We start from the raw sequence: 23,675 nt of genomic DNA, 5'->3' as shown, positions 1-23,675 counted from the left end.
TGAGTTGGGAACAAAGGGCTCCCTGAGTGCAATTTCTTAATAACATTTAAGAATTCTCTTCAAAGGCCCACAGCAATAATTGTGAGAATGAGTGAAAGGAAAATGATGAAAATAAGGGAAAAATACAGTATAAAAAGAAAAGTACATGAGTAAAGGAGATGAGGGGGGAAAGTGGCAAAAGTAAAGCATTATAATGCCAAATTAAATTCCAAAGATTGGATTTTCAGATAAGTCTTTAGCAACTTTTTATCAAAGACATGAACTTTAAGGGAAAGTTCAACAAGAGCTTCTTGGTCAACACTATTATACCCCTCATTGAAATTTTGGTCATGGAGAGTCTAAACAAAGACCTCATTTTGCAGATGTGGAAACTCAGTTCAGAGTGTCCAGGGTTACCTGGTTAGATCAAGTGCAGGTCTTCCAAGTCTCAAGCCACATCAACTCTCTTCCTGAAAGGGGTGCAGAACATCACAAACCTCTACAGTTCTGACAGTATCAAAGGATTCTAACAGTGGACACCAGGACTTTTAATCATATTAACTGAAATGTAGAGGCTATTCAAGGTTTCTTTGACCCACATAATTGCTAGGCTGAAAATAATCAACCATATTAAACGAGAGAGAGGCCTAGATATCCAGTTCTGTAATGATTAGGAAAACCAAGAAACTCCATGAAGCAGCCAAAGGTGGAGATCAATTCAATGGCAATGTTTTTGTTGTTGCTGATGTTGTTTGCTTGTTTTTGTATTTTAGGAGGGTACTAGGAATGACATAGATATAACATATTCAAAAAGTCTAATTACAGAAGTATTGAGTAAAAAGTCTACTGATAGGAGCCTATCAAGGATCTACAAGGACTGTAATACCCTGGACGACCTTCTCATCAAAGGATCCCAATCCTAAAGTAGATATGCCCTCTGTAAATCTAACTCTTAATCAACCCACACTACCTTTACCCTCAAGCTGAGACTTTCCTAGCTTTCCATTTCATCACTGAAAAAATGCAATGTCTCTACCTTGTAGTAGCACATTTTTCATTTTAAAAGTATGTCCAGTAGAGAATAGTCCAACTTACCTACGGGTGAATGAGGACCCAAATTCAGAGACTATTCTGTTTTACCTTTTTAAGGGAGTAAATAAGATTAAATTCTAAAAAAGCGACTCAGGGTCTAGAAGAAAATTGTTAAGTAGAGGCAAAACTACATTGCTGCTTGCTTGGAAGATTAAAGTCTCATTGGCTATAATGTTCCAGGCATACAAATTCATAGCAAGATGTACACAGTGGAGATCTGAGAGGAAAAAAGAACATTGTGAGAAATTGAACATATTGATATTAATGACACAGTGATAGGAACAGTGGGCAGGACAGGATAATGTCCAGATCCGTTGATCCCGGTGTGGCTGTGAGTTGTGCTAAACTCGATAGCACATAAAAATAATGACAATTATTTGAGGTCACGTGTTTGTATTAACCCCTTCCAAAGAAACTAAGGTTGAGACTGTTAACTTTTTCCTTTCCAGATTGACTTTATTAGTGAAAAGTGAAGAAAGACACCTCAACCATCCAGAGATTTTTGTCTCACAGTAGCAGATCAAGAGACAGTCAGTACCATGACAGAGAAGCATTAATACAAGGCAATCCAGGGCTCAAAGTCGCTGGGCACCTGTGCCTTGAACCCTTTGATTTGATAGACATGAATGAGAAGCCATGGAACTAATACCTCTTTCCCTACCTCACCAAAGTTCCTTCCGCCTCCTGGGCTTTCAGTCTCTGGACATCACTCATTTTGAGATTTTCCTCCTCCCTCCCCCCTTCAACTAACCTTCTTCATACCCACAAACAGCTCTAGGACCCTTGGTAACACTCTCAGACTCCATGATTCACTGAATCCAGATCACCTCCCCTGTTCCAGCCAAGATGAACCCCAAACTGAGGATCATAAAGAGAACAAGCTGTCTGTCACACTGGTTATTTGGTTTCTAAGTGGTCCATCTTCCCACTCCTACCAATGAGCTATCTGAATCTGGAGTCATCCAACAATTAAACTCTTAGGCGAAAGATGGACAATTTCCTCCCATGCAATGTATGAGCTCTTGAAAACCTCCTGGAGAGTCAGTTATGAGAGAACTCTGACTGGATGGTATATAACAACAAATATATATTGGCATATAATTGATAGCCTATAACAATAATTTAAAAGGAAATAAAAAATACAGAAGGAACAACATATTGAAGTAATGTTTTGGTCAGGTGAGTTTGTTAGTTACTGTCAAGTCAACTCTGGCTCATAGCAACTACTGGGACAGCAGAACAAAGACTGGCCTGCACTGAACTAGCCTTTGAATCTCTGTCATGCTACTGCCCATTGTTGCAGCCACTACATCTTACAAACTACTAGCAAAAACTGGTTAGACACTACTCTTAATAATATCTTTTTCCCAAATGCAACTTCATTTGGGCTTTAGCCCCCTCTTTCAAGTATAAGAAGCAGCAAATTATAACAAGGGTTCAATAACTTTCCCAAATTCTCATAGCTAGTAAGTTGCTATTGTTGTTATTAGGTACCACTGAGTTGAGTATGATTCACAGTTATCTGATGAAAATTAAATCTGAACCCTGTACCATCCTCTGCCATCCTCACAATTTCTGGCATGCCTGAGCCCATTGCTGCCATAACTATGTCAATCCACCTTTGGTCGAGGGTCTTCCTCTCTTTCACCAACTCTCTACCTTTCCAACCATTATGTCCCTCTCCAAGTAATAGCCTAGGCCCTCACAGTAACATGCCCAAGTATATGAGGTGAAGCTTCATCATCTTTGTCTCCAAAGAGTACTCTGACTACACCTTTTCCAAGATGTATTTGTTTATTCATTTGGCAGTCCATGTACTCTTCTCCAAGACATAGCTCAAAGACATCAATAATCCTTCTGTCATCCTTATCCATTATCCAGCTTTCAGATGCATAGCAAGTGATTAGAAAGACCATAGCCTGAATCAGCAGACCTTAGTCCTCAAGCTGACATCATTACTCACTCCTCAGTAATTTGGATAGGTTCCTGACTGCACAATTTCCCAGGGCAATATATCTCCTAACTGCTGGTACCAAGTGCACTTGACTATGGATCCAAGTAAGATGAAGTTGTTGACAGTTTCAATCTTTTCTCTATTTATCATGATCTTCCAAGTATAGGTTTCATATAAGCACAGTCAAATGCTCTGAAATTCCTATTTCCCTCAAGGTTACCCACAATTTATTGTGATACACAGAGTCAAATGCCTTTGCATAGTCAATGAAACAGACATTCTTCTGGTACTCTCTGCTTTCTGCTATCATCCATCTGACATTGGTGATACTTCTGGTACTCTCTGCTTTCTGCTAAGATCCATCTGACATTGGCAATAATGTCCTTAATGCCACAACTCTTCAGAGAGTTGGACAATGACTAAGGATGACAGAAGAAGAATTGATGCTTTGGAGTTGTGGTGCTGGAGAAGAGTCTTGAACATACCATGGACTGCCAAGAAAACAAATAGGCCTGTCTTGGAGAGGGTGAAACCAAGTTTTTCCTTGGAAGCTAGAATTTTGAAGCTCCACCTCACTTACTTGGGGCATGTGGCCAGGAGAGATCGGTCCTTGGAGAAGGACATCATGCTCGGAAGGGTGGACGGACAGTGCAGGAGAGAGAGACCTCAGATGAGATGGATTGATACAGTAACTGGGGGTTGGTGTGTTGAAGTTAGTTAGACTGGCTGAGGACAGGGAATGGTTCAGAGCTGCTGTACATATGATCACAATAAATTGCAAGGGGCTCAACAGCACATAAAACAGTACCATACAATGACAGGTTTGGAAGCAGGAGTGGCCTCCGCTTAATAAATAACATGCCTCTGGAAACTCTATGAACTTTGATACATGTCAATAGTTGTAGAGGGGCTTTAGACTTTTTGTTCAAGGGTCATTATGAGTTGTGCTTGACTTAAAGGCAATCAACAACAACACCACCATGATCTTGCTTATTGGTCCAGTGGTGAAGTTTCCTGTTTTATTGATGTTGAAATTTAACTCGCATTGAAGGTTGCAGTCTTTGATCTTCTGCAGCAAGCGCTTTAAATCCTCCTCATTTTCAGTAAGCAAGGTTGTGTCATCTGCATAATGAATATTACTGATGAATCTTCTCCAATCCTGATACCACAGTCTTCTTCATAGAGCCCAGCTCCTTGAATAATTTGCTCAGCATACAGATTAAATAGATATGGAGAATTAATCCAACCCTGATGCACACCTTTTCTACTTTTAAACCATGTAGAGTTCACTTGCTCTGTTTGTACAATAACTTCTTGGTCTATGTATAGGTTTTGCACAAATTGGTAAGTAGCAAAGCAAAATGTTGAAGTCAGATCTATTTGATTCTAGTCCTTATGAGTATAAGTAGTTAAATAAATGTACTCTTATTTACTGAAGGGTTTAAGAGATGACTCATTCTCCCTGACTGTAGGATTAGAGAGTGATTAACTCAGTGGGAGAGAGCTCCAGTGGCATTGTCCACAGGGAGTGAGCTAACCAGAAGCTGTGGCTCTCCGCAAGTTCCACTCCACCAGCTGGTCTGTGGGAAGAAGCGTGCAATCTCCTATCATGTGACTTACAGCCTCAGAAACCCCATGAAGGCTCAGTTATAACTTAGTTCCATAAGAGTTGAGAGAAATCATTGGTTCTATCTAAATATATGTCCAAAGAATAAATGAATCAATGAGGGAAAATGCAACTTTAAGTTGCTTCAAACAATACCTTTCTGTATGATCTCCACCACTCTAATCCTCTTCTCTATCACTACTACACAAGGAGTATAAATTAGAATTGGTCAGTTCAAGTTAAAGAGAAATTAAGATTTTTACAACTGCCTCTATGGTCTTATCCAATATAAATTCTTGTTTCAACAGCAATAAGAAATTCCCATTCTCTTTAAGATGCCAATACATCTCAACACCCAGTCTCCATTCTAGATGCTATCAGAAGCTTAAGTATTGGCCAAAGCCAAGTTGCTGTGATTAGGTCCTGTTGAGTTGACTAGGACTCTTAGTGACCCTAAGAACTATAAATCCAGAGCCAGTCCTGGCCTGTGCCAACTTTAGAAACTCTAACACACGTTAGCTGACTGCTGCAGTTCCTGTGCCAGTCCAACTAATTGAGGGGCTCTCCTTCACTGTTCCGCCACCTTTCATTGTATGATGTTCCTTTCTAAGGAGGAGCCCCTCTTGGCAACATGCCCCAAATATGTGAGACTAAGCTTTGCCATCTTTGCCTCCAAGGAACACTATGGCAACCTCTCTCCCAAGACATATCTATTTGTTCTTTTGGCAGTCCATGGAATTTTCAATACTCTTCTCCAACACCACAACTGAAAGCTATCAATTCTTCTTCTGCCATCCTTATTCATTGTCTAGCTTTCAGGGGCATAACAAGTGACTGAAGAGACCATGGTCTGAATCAGGCTCACCTGAGTCTTTAAACTGACATAACTGCCCCTCAGTAATTTGGAGAAGTCTCTGATAGCAAACTTTCCAATGCAACATACTTCCTGATCTCTTAAGTGCTGGAACCAAGGCTGTTGATTGTCGATCCCAGGGAGGATGAAATCACTGACAACTGAAATCTCTGACTTGCAATCATTGCCTTTATTGTAAGCAGAATATTATGCAAATCTTCTAAGAAAGTTGTTTAAAGAAGGTTGGCTCAGATAAACATAAACCCCTTTTTACAGTCCCTTCTTCTTCCTTCATTTTTTGTTATATTAAATGGTCTTAAGAATGGAGATCCAGGCTGAAGATGATGAAGGAAAATTTGTCAAAAGAGCCATTATTTTTAATGATGTTACAAGAATTATATATATAATCTCTCAAATATACCTCATATATTACATATCTCATATATACAACCTAACCAAGATTCTGTCTATCTGAATTTAATATGGATACACTTGCAATATATACATAGTGACTTATGTATTTAAGTCACTATGGCTCTGTGTTTCCTATTATTTTTATTACTCATCAGTGAAGAGATAAGTATCATATTTCTTCTGGAGAGAGTCAAAACAAACTTCTTTCCCAAAAACAAGGATAAGGGAAATCTAATATTTACCGGCTATTTCTCAGCACTACTCAACGTACTGAGAACACTGCTGAGGAGAGAGAATGGCTGCATCATTCTTCCTAGAACCGAGAGCAGCTTTCTCATGCCACTGTTCTGAGAAATTATCCTTCAGTACCCCTGTGATACAATGCAAATCAAAGAGCTTTAGCCTCAAACACACAGAAATATCTGATTTAAAAGAAAGAACAAAAACCAGACAAAAACAACCCTTTGATAATCTTTGATAACACTAGCTGAGGAATCTTTATCAAGATATTTCAACCAAGTTCTATTCAATCTGCTTTACCTCTAACGATGAACTAAATGAATTTCTTTTCTTTCTGTTCAGTAATTTCAAATCCTATCTTGGAAATGCAAATGAAAAGGGGGCCAAGCACTGAGAAAAGGGCATGGACAGGAGCCCTAGCACCAGATGCAGCCATTAAAGCACAGATATGTCTTCCTTTCTCTATGCTTCTGTCTCAGCCACTAGGTAGGATGTGGCTTTCACCCAAGCTACTCTCTCCACTCAGAGAAGCACCAGCAGAAACACAACTGATTTTGTGTCCTGCTCCTTTGGTGATTTTTCTCCAAGAGGTTAAAAGTAGCATATATGATTGTTCAGAAGCTAGACTACATTATGAGGCTCTTCTCAGCGTTGAAGATAAGGTGATAAGTCATGCCCAAAACCACAATCACTTTCTATGCCCAGCTGCAACCAAACTGTATTGATATCGTACTGCCACCATGTAGTAAGCACACCTAAGCAGAGTCTGCATTCAAGGTGTCATTGAGGTTATTGGTTTAGAATTTAATTGGAACAGTTGAGCTTCCTTTCTGCTTCATACCTATATACGTGCATGAACACACAGAATATAACAGTGCTGGCTTAGCCTCAATTCTGAGTTACATTATCCACCCAGCATATCAGAAGCTTTACATTTACTATAGATTAAAAGGCATTTTCTAAGACAATAGATAATCTTTCCTTCTTCATTTAGTGCTTATGCTTTACATGTATTCTCTGTCAGAGCCTCAATGATAAAAAAAAAAGAGTGACAGATACTTCAAACATTTAACAACACAGAAGTCTTTTATTATTACTGTTGTGGGGTGTCATTGTGTTGGTTCTCACTCAAAACAACATAATAATTACTCCAGAATGAAACCTTTTGTCCTCTACCATCTTCATGACTGTCCAAATGGCTGCTGTGGTTGCTGCTGTTAGGTGCCTTCAGATCAGCTGCAACGCATAGTAGTCCTATGTACGGAAGAATGAAACTGTCCAATCACAATCTCACAATCTACGCTACACGCAAGTCCACTGTTAGCCACTCTATCAATTCATTAAGAGTGTTTCTCTTTAATTTGATGGGTGCAGCATACAGGGCTTAGTAAAGCAAAGAGGAAAGGTCCAGTGTGAAAAACATTGTATATGAACTTTATGAACTTTGTTTGTAAACCAGTATAAAATACGTTTTTTTTTAAAAAAAGAGTGTTTCTCCTTTATGTTCTACATTTCTAAACCTGGTGTCCTTTTGTAGTGACTGGCCCCATGTGATACCCAAAGTATGTGAGATAAAAATCTCATCATACTGTGACTGTACTTTGGCCAAGTCAAATTTGTTGTTGTTTTTTTTGTTGTTGTTGTTGTTGTTTCTTTTGTTTTTACCATACAGAGTATATTAAACATATCACCATTCAAAGGCATTAATTCTTTATCAGCTTTCCTTTGACTTCACCTCACATTCTATGGGCATTTCAATAGGAGGAGTCAAGACCTGAAGAAAGGTATTTATTCCCTCTATTTTAAGAGTTTAAAACATAAGAATCCCCTGTTAATTGTGTCAAGGATAATAATGGCAGTCTGGTTATGTTTCATAGGAGAGTGCTGAAATTCTTAGATGACAATATGGCAGAATTTAGACAACCGAACACATCAGGAGCTCTGGTGACGTAGTGGTAAGAATCTGCACTGCAATTTTGAAGGCACATGGTTCAAATCTACCAACTAGTCTGCAGGAGAAAGATGGGCAATCTCCTCCCATGTGATTACTGCCTCTGAAAACCCACTGGAGGGTCAACTATGAGTTGGTTCTGATTCAATGGTACACAACAACGACATGCCTGTAAGATAGTCTGAGAGAGGAAGAACATGTGAACACTCACGAACACAAAGAAATCCACAAAATGTCAACAACTGGTCAATCTAAGAAAATGACATGAGTGGTCAAAATAACATTCTTCCAAATTTTCTGTAGCTTAGAAACTTTAAAAAATTATGATACAGATAAAAAGTAGAATACTTGGGGTGGGCATTGGGAGCGCAAGGGGATTGTATACCAATGAAGGAATTTTTCTTTTACTTTTCAAAGAGAAATGCGAACTGGGGGTGGGGTGGGGTGGGCAGGGAGAAAAATGCAACAGTGAATGAATGGAAATCCAAAAGCTCTGCAAATATTCATTGAGATTAATTAAAAAAAGTTAATGTAAAATGAAAAATATAATAATGAGTTCTCATCAATATTTAAGAAAATATTAGAATCTCAATGTTAGGGTAGCAAGGCTTGTAATCTGCGGCACATCTGGATGGGGTGGAAAGCTGGGAGCCCAGCACTTAACTCTTTGCAGCACCCAGAGATCTCACTGACACAAACAGGTCATTAGTAATAAAGGTGGTAACAAACATAAAATATTAATATTTAGATTTAATAGTCAAAGAAATATAAACCAAACCAGTAAACCAATAATTTTTTTTATTTTATAAATTTTAATGAACATTGTTGCACTTTTCTCCCTGCCCACCCCTCCCCAATTCGCTCCTTTCTTTGAAGAGTAAAAGAAAAATTCTTTCATTGGTATACAATCCCTCCGCATCGCCATCCCCTCCCCCCATCGTCCCAGTACACTCCACTATGCAACCTTAATTCTGGACTTTTGTGATAACCATAATACCCTACCATATATCGCTTTTAAACTGTTCTCTCCCTCATCAGCTTCAATGCAGTATACATAATTTATCCAGTTTTTCTCAGTCTTACCCCAACCCTGATGTCATTCTCACTCTACAACAGTGGCACTATGCAGTATTTGTCCTTTAGTGACTGAGATATTTCACCCAGCATAATGTCCTTCAGGGTCACCCATTGTGAATAATATTGCATGAGTTCCTTGTTTTTCAATGCAGCATAGTATTCCATTGTGTGAATATAACACAGCTTCTCTATCCATTCGTTTCTTGATGGGGTAAAATAATATTTTAAGCCTAACAATTTGGCAAAATTAATATACACATATTATATTGACATGTGAATGATAACACTAGATATTTCCAGAGAATACGTATTGACATAAAAATTATATTTATGATATACCACCAAAAAGACTCCCTTCTCTTGAGCAGATTAGAACATCCAGTGGCCCATCAAAGAGTTCTGAGGCTATAAATCATTAAAGGAAGAGACTGGTCATCTTTCTCCCTCAGAACAGCTTATGTATTCAAACCACTGACCTTTTGGTTTGCAGTTCAACATGTAACACACTATACCATTAGAATTCCTTCACCTCTCCTGAAATTGGAAAATAATCATGACAGTAAAAACAGAAAAATATTTTTTAAATGATTTAATGCAGGCAGGAGGTGCTAGTCCCTAGAGAAAGGAATGATGTTTGGCAGAAGGTCAAAGACAAAGAGAAAAACTCAACAGGTGAGAGAGGGATTTATGCTCCCCACCGTCCAGCTCCCAGGATGGGGTGGAGCCTTGCAGAGAGATCAGCCCACACCCCTTGGACCAGGGAATGCCCACCACTGAACCCCGCCTCCTGCTGCCATATTGGTCTCCTTCCTTTCACAGGTTATAGAGTCCCCGTGGGGGGGGGGGAGAGAATAAGCGAGAGCACATATCCAAAAGTCTGTCAAGACATCACCTGCGACTAGGACAAGAATGAACTCAAGGTCCTGCCACTGAACTGTCTCACAGAGTAGAAAAAGAGGAGACCTCTCCATGAGATGAACGGACACAGCGACAGCAATAAAACGTTGGAGCAGAACAGTGATGGCGAGGATGATGCAGGATTGGCCAGTTCTGTACATAAGGTTGCTATGAGTAAAAACCGACTTCCCAGCACTGAAAACAACTATGCGTGTGGATCTCTGTTTTCCCTCACAGCATAATTCTAGCATGCAACTTCTAAACATTCTCTTGTGCACAGAAGATCAGGGAATTAATGTCTTTTAGTCCAAAGCAGTAAAAATAGATGAACCAGGAATGACAAATCTCCCACGCAGAAGAATACAAAAGAACTTATATAGACACTCTGACCTCTAAGACCAGAGCATAACACCTCACCCTTAAGTGTGGACCGTTCACAGGTGTGTAGCCTGGGAAAGGGGGACAGGGAGGTAAAGTAGCTTTTCTGTGGAGAAATCTGATAAATACTAGTCCAGACTTAGACAAGGTTAACATCACCAGGGCTAAGTCATACTGATAGTATTTAACCTGGACATGATGCAAAAAGAATGGCATCTTACCTCTTGGTTATTACTTTCCTAAATCTCTAATCCTAGGAGCTCTGGGGCTGAGTCTGAAGGGAGTTGTATGGTTGGCCCAGAGGTGTAAATCCATCAGGAGCTCAGGGAGAGAAGTGTGTTTTACAGCCTTGGAAAACCTGCTGGAGAGTCAGCTATGAGGCAGCTCCAACTCACTGGCTCTGTGAGAAAGTCTTGTAAGAAAAACATCAAGGAAATCTTAATTAAGGGACAGTCTACAAAATAACCGCCCTGTGCTCTTCCAAATTGTCCAGGTCATAAAACAACAAGCAAAGTCTAAGAAATTCTTTCAACCAGGAGGAGCCTGAGGAATTATGACAAGTAATGTTGGACTCTGATGGAAACAGAAAAAAAGACATAAAGATTAAAAATAGACTTTAGTTAACATGCCAAACCAAACCAAACTAACTGACATCGAGTCAAGTTTGACTCCTAGGCAGGGACTCTCCACAGTCTCCATGTCTATAAGCATTAACTGCCCACTCGGCCACTGAGGAGCTTCTGGTGGATTTGAATTACTAGGGACATGGTCTTTTGGTTAGCAGTGCAAAGCACTAGGCCTAAACCATCAGACCTGTTTATATAATAATATGTAATAGTATCTATTTATTAATTGTGACCAATGTGCCCTACTAACATATCAATAAGGGAAATCAGGTGCTATAACTATTTGTACTGCCTTTGTAACATTTTAATAAATCTAAAACTATTAAAAAATTATAAGTCAAAAAGAAACTAACAAGATATACTTTTTAAATAATTTATAGAATGTTGCCAACTCTTGATAATAAAAGAGAAATTTTCTCTCCTCTCTTTAGGTGTCTCAGGGTTACAAAGAGTTCTACCTCTCCTGAAGAGCTTGCCAGGTCTTTAATCTGCTCATTCAATTAATCTTAACTACATTCCATTTTCACTTTGGCCACTAGGAAACTCATAGACAAATTTAGAGCCTTTAACTACTAACAATTACACAGAGCCTTATATAATCTAAAAATTTCCTAGTTTCACCTTGGTTATTCCACTAATAATTTTACTCCATTCTAATTACTGTAGAATGCAGCCAGGGTGCTCCATCCAGACAAGAGTGATAAAGCTTTGTCTCACGTACTTAGGGCATGTTGCTAGCAGAGGCTACTCCTTGAAGAGAGACATCATTCTTGGAAAGGTGGAAGGTTGATGAAAGAGAAAATGATTCTCTAGCAGATGGACTGACACGGTGATTGCAGCAATGGGCTCGAGCATGTCAGAGAGTGGAACAGGATAGAACAGGGTTCAAATCTGTGTTCATAGGTTCACTCTGGGTCATACTAGACTCAATGACACCTATCAACAACAACAACTAATTACTGTACTTTTTTTATGTGTTGTTTTCCTCTGTACTTATATATTACTGTTGTTGTTAGATACCCCAGAGTCGGAACTGACTCACAGCTGACACTCTACCAGATTTTCAGAGGTGGTAAATCACATGGGAAGAGACTGCCCATCTGTCTCTCATGGAGCAGCTAGTAGATTTGAACCATGTGCCTTTGGGATGGCAGTGCAATTCCCTACCACTAAACTACAAAAACTCCTTCACATACTACTTCTCCTTGTGGTGTAATGTTGAGTTGTGCAAGCGAGTCCTGGTGGCCTATTGGTAAGAATGTGCTGCCAACTCAAAGGCATATGGTAAAAATTCACAACCTGCTCTGCAGGGAAAAGATGGGCAATCCTTGCCCATGTGATTTACTTCCTCTAAAAATCTGCTGGATAGTAAGTTCCATTGATGGCACCTAGCAACAGCAGCAATATAGATAGATAGATAGATAGATAGATAGATAGATAGATAGATAGATAGATAGACAGACAGATATGGCTTATACCTGATAGCTTATATCTCATGTTATCAAAATTCTAGACTATTCCACCACTCAATGGCCAGAATGTATCAAATTGCTAAACCATGCAGCTTCAGTTATTGCACTTATAAACTTGTCATCACTGTACACCTGCTTTATCTAGTGGCTGTGAAGCCTGAAGAAGTTACCATTTATTAATATATTTTGCAGAAGCAATAAATAACTATTCCTATTATCATTAACAATAAAAACACGAATATAATAAAGAAAGAATGAAGCTGAGCTATGAATCAGTCATAAGCCAGGTGGTGATTTCCACGGTGACCCAGATAAACAAGAGTACTCTTGCCATATTTTGTAAGATGAGAACAAGAGCTGAAAGAGAAAGGGGGGGAGGGGAATGGAGGAGAGAAGAAGGAAGAAGACTTTTTACAAACTGTCATTACCAAAACAAGGGGTTTAAAAGTTTTAGGACAAGGTGAAATCTGATCACTTGTCAGCTTTCAATCCACCAGAAGAATACAAAGAAAAAATAACAGCCCTTAGCATTTGGGCATTCGGCTCTCCAGAGTTTCCCAAAACAATCACACAAAAGAACCAAAGAAATATCCAATCCAAACCTCAACTTCAACAAGAGGTTGCCAAGTTCAAGTTCTATTGCCCAACGTTTTTTGGCACCAGTACCTTTACTCCTAGACTCTTTCCTCCCTTATTCTAGAAGAGACAGACAATAAGGACTTTTTTATTTTAAAAAACATTCATGAAGTGAAATATATGTTATATGTTACACAGTACCTTTCTTTCTCATCAACCCTAAGAGAGTTTATCAATAATAAATTGAGGCTCACGTGGGTGAATGGTTTGGTCAAGGTTCTCAAAGTTAGTACAGGGTAGAGACATCTAACCTCATTCATTAGAACAAGGACGTCCATCTTTCTACTATATCAGACATTTTCTATTGAATTACTGCCAAAATTTACAAAGGGAAAGTGGAACAGCTAATTATTATTTCTTCCCCTCCCCGCCCCCCAGCATGGCATTGGAAGTTTTTCTATTATCATCAGCTGCTACTGAGTCAATTATGACTCATGGTAACCTGACCCAAGTGTGCAGAACAGACTTACTCCTTAGAGTTCCCAAAGCTGTGACCTTCCAGGAACAGGTCACCAAGCTTGTCTTCCAAGGTCCCTTTGGGTGGGTTTACACCAACAACCTTTTAGCTAATCAAGTGCTTAGCCATTTGCACCACTAGAGACTTCTTCTGTTACCTTCTTTAATCCACATAAGAACCCCATAGAATAAGCAGTCTTTTTCTTCATTTTATAAGTGAAGAACACTTAAGAGAAGTTACTAGCTTCATTTGATCGCAGAGAAATGAGAGATCATGGAAACAACTGAAGAAAGATGTACAACATTCAAAGGGGAAAACATCTGAGCTTTGTGAGAACACTCAGTGTCTCAGTGTCTAAGGTTGATAGGTTCTGCTCTAGCAGGCAAGGACCGGAAAGCAAGAAAATAGCAGGTGGCTTCTGAATGTGTCATAAGTACCAACTGGGGATTATAAATCTGTACTAATGATGGTAGAATCATAAGCATCACAGCCAATAATAATTCAATGGCAGCGATGACAGGAGAGCCAAGAGTCATTTAAGCATTCTGCATCCTAAAGGTGTACGATATCATGAGCAGAAACTGATGTTCCCAAGCATTTCTGATAGGTCAACAAGAAGCTCTGTATTTTTAAATTCACTGCTGAACAAGTTAATTGCTGAAGCTGTTGTTAGGGGCTGTTGAGTCAACTCTGTGTGACAGAATACAGTAACTGTACCTAGGATTTCCTAGGCTACAATATTACTGTTATTGACTGATGAGCTCTGCTGACTTTATGGTAAACAGCTGTGCTACTATTCCAAAGGTGCACATTTTTAATCCACCAGCTACTTCAACGGGAAAAAATCGTCCATCTCCTCCCAAGTGATTTACAGCCTCTGAAAACCTGCTGGAGGGTCAGCTGTGAGTTGGTTCCAACTCTCGACAACACTATTTACTGAGGTATAAAACCAGGTCTTTTATCCATTGAGCCCTTGGGTGTGTCTGAACTGCCTATTTTTCAGTTAGCAGGCAAACATTTTACTTTTATGCTACCAGAGCTCCTTACTAACTCATTGTTTGTTGCTGTTATGTACCATTGAGTTGCAACCACCCATAGATGGCCCTCCAATAGGTTTTGTTGTTGTTGCTGTCTGAGGCCGTCGAGTCCTAGACGACTCATAGCGACCCTGTGAGCGAACGGCCTGAGCACTGTTTGTGCATAGAGTTTCCGGAGGCAAGCCATTTTGGAAGTGGATGCCGCTCCTGCTTCCAGGCTTGATTTAGTCGGGAAGCTCCAGCCAACACTGTCCACCATGGGTACCCGTTACCACGATTGGCACATCACTGTCATAGTCTTCAGCATCACAGCAACCACGACCAATGGGTTTTAAGAGGCAGTAAATCACCAGAGAGGAGACTGCCCACCTTTCTTTTGCAGAGCAGCTGGTGCATTCAAACCATATGCCTTCAGGCTAGCAATGCAGCTCTTTACCACTAGGCCACCAGAGTTGCTATCAAACTTCTGAGGCCCTTTAAAACAATTCCACTTCCTCATACATATAAAATACCTGAGAGTCACATACTACTTCATGAATAATCTGTTAGGTAGTGTCCAAATTATTTGACCATATATCTTGATGTTCTCGATAAACATAATAATTCCCATGTCTCCACTAGACACTCTAGTTCAGTATGCATAAAGTCAGAAGAACTGATGATCTGTGTTTAAATAGCTTATGTGATTCCCCCTACACTACTCTGGAGGAAAAGATTTTTGTAAAACAATGAACTCTGGGAGAGCAGGAAATCAATGGACTGGTTTGTTTTTCTGGATCTTAAAAGATTTTTGCTGTGACAGGATGCAGCCTTACGACCTTTCTATCTCTCGTTTTGTTGGAAAATATATGATTTTTTTCCATCTCTGATATGTTTCCACCGTATACAGGTTTCACTGTATTATTCTCTTAACTTTGCGAGTTTGGTATCAAGAGACCCATTTTGCTGACAAAGATTGTGATCCAAATAAGTAAATCAATATGCTTAAGATTACACAACTAGTATGTGGCAAAATCAAGGTCTACACTGAACATTCTGACTCTTGAGTATATACACATCATTGCATTTAAACCTGCCTAAGCCAGAGCTGGCTTCAAAAGCCCACTTCTTGGTCTCTGAGTAGTGATATGAGAAAATGAGGGTGTGTACTCTACAGACCCACTGACACTGACTCAATTCTGACAGACATCAAGCATATAGAGCAGAATTGTCTCACAGGGTTTCCAAGGCTGCCTTTATGGAAGCAGACCACCACATCTTTCTCCTTCAGAGCCGCTGGTGGGTTAAAACCACCAGGCAGACAGTTGGAAGCTGAGCAGTTTAACCAGTCTGCCATCAGGGCCCCTGCCCTCGCCAAAGCATCAAAAAGAGCCAAGCAGGAAATCAAAGTGCTGGGCTGGATACTGCCTAGAGAAACTAAGAAAAGCAAGGTTCTCTTACACTCTTAGTTTCATTATTGAATTGTCATTGGCAACTGTTAGTAATGTTTTGACTAATAGGTCCCTTTGGCTAAAATAATCAAACCATGGGAGTTTTAAGTAATAATTTTATTCCTTCCATTCTTGCACAGAGGTACAAATTAAATAAATAAACTAAAGGAAGCTCCTTCCAAAAATAATTTTGAAAAATCAATACCATAGCAAGAGAGTAATATTCAAAGTGTGACTAGCACCTATATATTGATTGCCACCTGCCACTATTAGGGTAAAATTTACACCAAACCTCTAGAGCCGTCACCCCCACAGAAGGCTGAAAGAATGGACGCCTGAGTTTGCTTCGGTCATTTTCATCCACACTGAGACATGAAGCTAATGATCATTTCATGGGGATAATCATTGCCATGAAGAATTATGTGCCCAAGAAATACCATTTCCTTTCTGACATCTCTTGCTACTGAAATATCACCCTTATCAACTCACTATAAGTAAAAATCTTATTATAAGTAAACCCCACAAAATGAGAGAGGCAGGAAGACAGTGAAAATGGTGTTCCTGTCACTTTACAGATGACAGAACTTCACTTGCTCAAAACAATGAGGAACTGAGGCACTTATTGCAGAAGGACTACAGCCTTCAATATGGATTATATCTCACCACCAAGAAAGAAAAAAATCTTCAGTGCAGGGCCAATAGGTAACATCACGTTAGACGGAGAGAAGACTGAAGTGGTTAATTATTCCATTTCCCTAAGAGTCATAATTAATACCCTTGGCAAAAGCAGTTAAGAAATAATTTTTTTTAAAAAAAATGTTGTGTTAGGGAAGTCTGCAGACAGGGACCTTTCCAAGGTACTGAGGAGCAGATATGTCAGTCTGAGGAAAGTCTACCTCTGGTCTTTGCACTTGCATCTTATACATCTGAAAGCTGGACATTGACTAAGGATGGCCATAGAAGAATTCATATCTTTGAGTGATGGTCTTGGAGGAGATACCGAGTAGCTTGTGGACTGTCAAAAGAACAAATATGTCTTGGAGAATGTATAGCCATGGTACCCCTTTGAAAGACAGATGATGGAACTCTGTCTCACATATTTTGGGCATGTTGGTAGGAGAGACCAGTCCCTTGAAAAGGACATCTTGCTTGGAAGGGGGGAGGAAAAGTGAATGAAAAGAAAACCCTCAACAGGAAAGACTGATACAGGGCCTGGATCAATGAGATTGAGTATTGCAGGGATGGTGAGAACAGCACAGGATAAGGCAGGGTTCAGGTCTGCTGTTCACAGGATTGCTGATTCATAGTCTATTTGATGGCACCAAACAACAACAATATCCCTGGTTTTCCTGAGTTTAAATAATGAAGAAGAAAAAAAAAAAAGAGAGAGAGAGAGATCTTAGTCATCTCCCAACAAGTTGACATTAAGATAGAACACACATTCCTCTAAATATATACATTTATGTAAGTTTATCTGTCATCTGCGAAATGATCCTCTCCCTCACAGGCTTGTTCACTTCAGATTTTAAATTTTAAAAAAAAGAAAAAGAAAAATGACTACTGCACCTTGCAAATTCCTGAAACCTAAGAAAAACATGAAAATAGGATTGCCAAATTTTAATATTTTACATCCAACTTAATCTATATATACCCATACACACCCCCACTCTACTAATTATAGCAGTTGCAATTTCACACTCAATGAGTATTTTTAAATCTTAGTAATGTAGCACATCTTTTATTTATAACATTCATAATTTATTAAAAATAGTTGATGAATTGAGCCTATATTCCCCTATAATAGGGAAAGATCTAGGCGCATTTACATAAAAACAAAATAAATTCGTAACACACCCATCCAGTTACAGTCAACTTCCTTGAGAAACACTATCTTCCATCTGAAGGTTAGAGCCAAATCAAATATTTCCTGTTTAATGTAACATGTAAAGAATTTCTTCACAGAAACAGTCACGATTTCACCCTGCATTATTCCACATCTCCTTCAATGTGTTTACTCTTAATGAATGGTCTTCACACTGGATAGACACATTTCACTTCACAGAGAAACAATGATGTTTGGGCATGTGCAATAGAGATGGAAGATCAATTCAAGATGTTTCAAGGATGCAAAATCATATGCAGATGTACAAACAGTATATCTTTGACAAACAGTCTGAGAGAGTTAAGAAAGCAATATATACACAGACACTCAAGAATGGATGAGTGCAAATAAGATCTAACTTGTAATTAACATACCGGGCTGTGACACCTGTTGCTTTCCACGATAAGAAGTCTGGGAGATCAAAGAAGTGCCCCGCCAGATCCCAGCAAGTTTCTCTCAAGTTCTGCCAAATTAAATATATATTAGAATCAATAATGGTGGTTTATTGTTCTCATACTGCTCTCTGTTTTCAAATTTTCAAAATAAAAGTATATCCAAATGGTGCCCATTAAAACATCTGTTCACGGAATGGGAGGGGAGAATGAAAACAAATTTATACCTATGTTAGGAAAGAAAAATTGGCAAAAAAGAATTGATCCTTTCAAGAACCACAGTATCTTTCCTTGTCTTACTTTTTTGCCATTCAGGAGAGGGAGAAAAAATACTCCATGGGAGGTGTACAATCTATCTTACCCTAGTGAAGGATGAGAGGGTATAAGACATGCACTAATATTTCCTACTATGGGCTAGAAAGGAAACATCAAGAAAGTACCTAACGAAACTAAAGGTGCCCTACCATGTAAGCTGTTCACCTGCCAAACCATTCCAATGGCAAAGGAAAAGGCACTCCCTGCCTTCAAAAACATTATCGAAGCCAACGATCAAGCTGTTATTGTAAAATTCTTAAAGATGTGTTTGCTCCACATAATTAATGGCTACACTTTGTCTTGTCTCTGGATTTTTTTCAACATGCAGTTACCTCTGTCTACATTCTCTCCCACCTCCCACTCTTTTCCTGCCAGGATCCATGCCCGCACCTCCGTTCCCTTTGATTAGCCTCTATCTACCTTTCCAGTGGATAGATAGATGGGGTGACACTTTGACTGCAGCATAGGCGACTGACCCTCAGTGACACCGGTGCCTGCAGCAATGGGTTCAAGTGCATCAGAGACGACGAGGATTGCAGAGGATAGGACAGGACTGTCTGTCATCTTTAGGGTCCTACACACTGTACTTTCCTCGATGGTACCTAACAACATCCTTCCTCAGATATTTCCAGGATCTTCTGCTAAAGCTTAGGTCTAGTTTTCACAAAGCTCATGTCACAGTTTATTTCAATCTGAAATAGTGGATTGATTATGTAATTGTTATGAAAGCAATGTAATAGCTTTCTTTCCTGCTAGACCACAAGACCTATGAGGTCAAGAATCTTGTCAATCTTATTCATATGATGACTGCCTCTTCTCTTTCCCCTAGACAGGAGTGGACCCTCATTGTCCAAGTTGTTGCTACTTTGTGCCATCGAGTCAACTGTGACTCACAGCAACTCTGTGCACAATAGTTCTGAACCCTACCCTATCCTTAGCCAGTTTCACCGACTCCAACTCACCTACCCCCATTACCCTAGTTATTGTGTCAATCCATCTCATCCAGAGTCTCCCTCTCCTGTGCTGTCCCTCCACCCTTCCAAACATGATGTCATTCCTCAAGGATTGCTCCTTCCTGGCAGCATGCCCAAAGGATGCGAGATGGAGCTACAAAATCCTTGCCTCAAAGGAGTAACTTGGTTTCACTCTCTCCAAGACAGACTGTTTTCTTGGCAGTGCACAGTAAATTCAATGCACCTTTCCTGCATCACAACTCAAAGCATCGATTCTTCTTCTGTCAATCTTTTTCATTGTCCAGATCTTTGATGCACAGTAAACAAAGACCATGGCCTTGACCAGGTGTACCTTAGTCTCTAGACTAACATCATTGCTCTTTAGCACTCTGGAGAGGTCCCTGACAGAAAAGTTCCAGTATTCCTATTACACTTGACTGTTTACCAGGGTCCAGGTTCAACAAGTGACCTAAGTGAGCCAATCACATTCCTTCTCCCAGAAATTTAGAATTCAGATATAATTTGAACAACTGAAATTCTGACTACATAGAAGAGAGATGAGCTTGGGAATGGTAAAGGGAAAATTTTCTGTTAAGTACCTAAAGAAGTATAATTTTATAAATAAAGAGTAAAGCAGCAGCAAGAAAACATTACTACTACCTAGGAAAATTCTCTGGTTCTGATTTCAACTATTCCCTCCTCAGAGGCTAGAAGAAATTTATCATTAGCAAAAAGTGCTGGGAACCCAAGGACAACAGTGTAGGAATTCCAAAGGAATCTTAGCAGAACACATCCCAGCACCTGCTAGAGTGATACATAGTAGGCACTAAACCAGAGGTGTTTGCACCAACAAAATCTAGTTTCACTTTCTCATCCTTCTTAAGGGAGAAGTCCAGGTCTTATAAAAGGCTTCAATATATGTCATCTTATTAGAATGAAACAAAATTCCCAGTTGCTACAATACCCATTTTAAAAACAAGTGGGTCTTTAACCAACATTTACCCTCAAATCAGGGGAGCTCTTTTTTTCTGATACTTCTTCTATGCCATTACTATGTGCACAAAAGCATAAAGTTTACATTAATGTCTAATACAGTTCTGAATACTCATAACCAGAAAATGACAGCTTCAGACTCTGAAACTACGTGAGTCAAGTCCAAGATGGATTATCCAATAAAGCAACTAAGTACAGTATTAATTTACAATGTTCTTCTAGGTGGTAATAGCACTGGTCTGTGCATTGCTGTACAGAGGTAACTCGTGGTTGCTGTGATGCTGAAGCCTGTGACAATGATGTGCCAATCGTGGTAATGGGCACCCATGGTGGACAGTGTTGGCTGGAGCTTCCCGACTAAATCAAGCCTGGAAGCAGGAGCAGCATCCACTTCCAAAATGGCTTGCCTCTGGAAACTCTATGTACGAACAGTGCTCAGGCTGTTCGTTCATAGGGTCGCTATGAGTCGCATACGACTCGACGGCATTAAACAACAACAACAATCTGTAACGAACAATTTTACCTCGGTTTTACCACAAAATGTGGAACTACTCAAGGCAAATTAATAAGCAAGTGTGCTTTCTGTTTGCTGCTTCCCTTGCTTCTGCCTCTTCACAATAAAACCCACTGCGCTACACTGACTGGACTCCAACTCACAACATCACCATCAGAAGAGCTGTCCCGTAGGGTTTCCAGGTCTATACACCTTTATAGAAGCAGACTGCCACAACTTTTTCCCAGAGAACAGCTGGGAGGCCTCAAATCACATTTTTGTTAGCTGTTGTTGTTGGTTTTGTTATGTACCATCGACTTGACTATGACTCATAGTCACCCTATGAACAATAGTTCTGAATCCTGCCCTATCTTGCACTGTCTCTGACACAACCACCCTTATTGCCACACCATCTCATCCAGGGTCTCCCTCTCCTGTGATGTCCCTCCACCCTTCCAAACATGACTTCCTTCTTCAGAAGGACTGGTCCCTACTGGTAGCATGCTCAAAGTATGTGATCTGGAGCTTTACAATCTTTGCCTCCAAAGAGCAACCTGGTTTCACCGCCTCCAGGGCTGACCTGCTTGTTCTGTTGGCAGTCCATGGTATGCTCAAGACTCTTCTCCAGCACCACAACTCAAAGGCTTTGAGTCATCTTCTGTGCAGCTCTCAGATACACAGCAAGTAAGTGAGACGACCATGGCTTGGACCAGGCACACCTTAGCCTCTAAACTGACATTGTTGCTCCTTAGCACTCTGGAGCAGTCCTGCGAGCAGACTTTTCCAAAGCAACTCATCTTTTCTTTCCTGACTGCTCATGCCTAGAGCGTTGATTGTGGACCCAAGCAAGGTGAAGGTGTTAACAACCTCAATTTCTTCTCCATCTATCATGATGTTGCCAATTGGCCCTGCGGTAACAATATATTTTCTTGATGTTGAGCTGCAGTTCATATTGAAGTCCTTGACTTTCGGCAGCAAATGTTTCATACCCTCCTCAGTTTCAGTGAACAAGGTTGTAGCTGAGTTCTTAGACCAATGAACCAGCAGGGTTCTTTCCATCCCTAACAGGAATTAAATCTATTGAAATGCATTGCAGGGCTGGCAGAGGGACAAATGCCAGCAAATCTTAAATGTGATGAACAATAAGAAGTTATGCTCTATAGATGAGGAAGGAGACATAAACACAGGCTTACCTTGTTTATTGGGTAGTCCAACCCTGAGTGAAATTAACAGTATGCCTTTAGGATAGTTCTAAAAATGTGTTTCCATGTGTTCTGTGATCCCAATAATCTCAGTAATCAGAGAAGGTGAAGAGGAAACATCTTTCTAAGAGCTTCAAAATCACAAAGCTGATCACTAGACATTAATCACTAAAACTTGGTGCAACAACAATTGCTTCAAGCCAAAATGAGCAGTTGTCCCAAACTCAAAAACAACTGCTTCTGTGAGATCTCGTATAAGGTCATTAAGAACATGTATAATAAAGGCTTTCAGCATGTAGACAGCTACTGTGGACAATGGAACCCAAGTGAATATCACAAAGAGAAATTCAGGCTTGCTGCCAGAAAGAAACATGCTGAGAGTAGAGTACAGGTGGAAGGTTGAAGGACCCAATGTGGTTGTTGTTAGTTACCAGCCAAGGAGTTCAACACATGGAGACCTTAGACATAACAGAAACACAACAAAAAATATCATTATCCCATCTTGTGCTATCTTTACAAGGTTTGGTGTGTTTGAGCCCGTGACTGCAGCCACCACGCCAATCCATCCTATGAAGGGTTTCCCTTATGTTCACTGGACCTTTACTTTCTCAAATAAGAGTTCCTCTTCCAGTAGTGGATCTTTCCTGATGACTGAAAAAAAATCTCACCATCTTTGATTCTAAGGAACATTAAAGCAATGTTTCTTCTAAGACTGGTTTGTTCGTTCTTATGGAAATCCATGGTATAGTCAATAATCTTCCCATGTCCAAATCTCAAATGCGTCAATTCTTCTGTGTTCCTTTTTTATCATCCAGCTTTCATGCATCCCAGACAAATGAAAGAACACTGGCTTGCTCAGGTCCAGTGGACCACAGCCATCAAAATCCCATCAAAGCGACATGCTGGCAAAAGTTGCTGTTGTTGCTGTTATGTACTGCCAAGTCGCTTGAGACTCATAGTGACCCTATGTAAAAAAACCCTAAACTCTGCTCTATTCCATGCCAACCCCACTGTGTCTGACACACCTACTCCCATTACCTCAATCACTGAATTGATCCATTTCACTGAGAATCTTCCTCTCCTGCACTGTGCCTCCACCTTCCCAAGCATGATGTCCCTCTCCAAGGACCGGTCTCTCCTCACAACATGTCCAAAGTATGTCAGACAAAGCTTCAGAATCCTTGATTCCAAGGAGCAGCCTGGCTTCACCATCTCTGGGACAAACCTGTTTGTTCTCCTAGCAGTCCATGGTATATTCAATACTCTTGTCCAGCACCACAGCTCCAAGGCATCAATTCTCTTTCCATCATCCCTAGTCACTGTCCAGCTCTCTGATGAATAGCACG

At 40.0% G+C, this 23,675-nt stretch overlaps 1 protein-coding gene across 1 annotated transcript in view; it reads right to left on the bottom strand.

The window, feature by feature from the left end:
• The window catches only part of FGGY (FGGY carbohydrate kinase domain containing), a 741,424-nt gene that overhangs the window by 613,263 nt on the left and 104,486 nt on the right, over positions 1-23,675 (bottom strand). Inside the window, exon 4 of the mRNA XM_006879829.1 lies at positions 18,356-18,444. Within this exon, the coding sequence (XP_006879891.1) occupies positions 18,356-18,444 (89 nt within the window). The remainder of the gene's footprint in view (positions 1-18,355; positions 18,445-23,675) is intronic.

Source organism: Elephantulus edwardii, unplaced genomic scaffold (genome assembly GCF_000299155.1).
Source record: "Elephantulus edwardii isolate Elephantulus edwardi_28Jun2011 unplaced genomic scaffold, EleEdw1.0 scaffold00005, whole genome shotgun sequence".
Classification (NCBI taxonomy): domain Eukaryota; kingdom Metazoa; phylum Chordata; class Mammalia; order Macroscelidea; family Macroscelididae; genus Elephantulus; species Elephantulus edwardii.
Note: the sequence above shows the minus strand (reverse complement) of the source record. Positions and strands in the feature narration are given on the sequence as shown.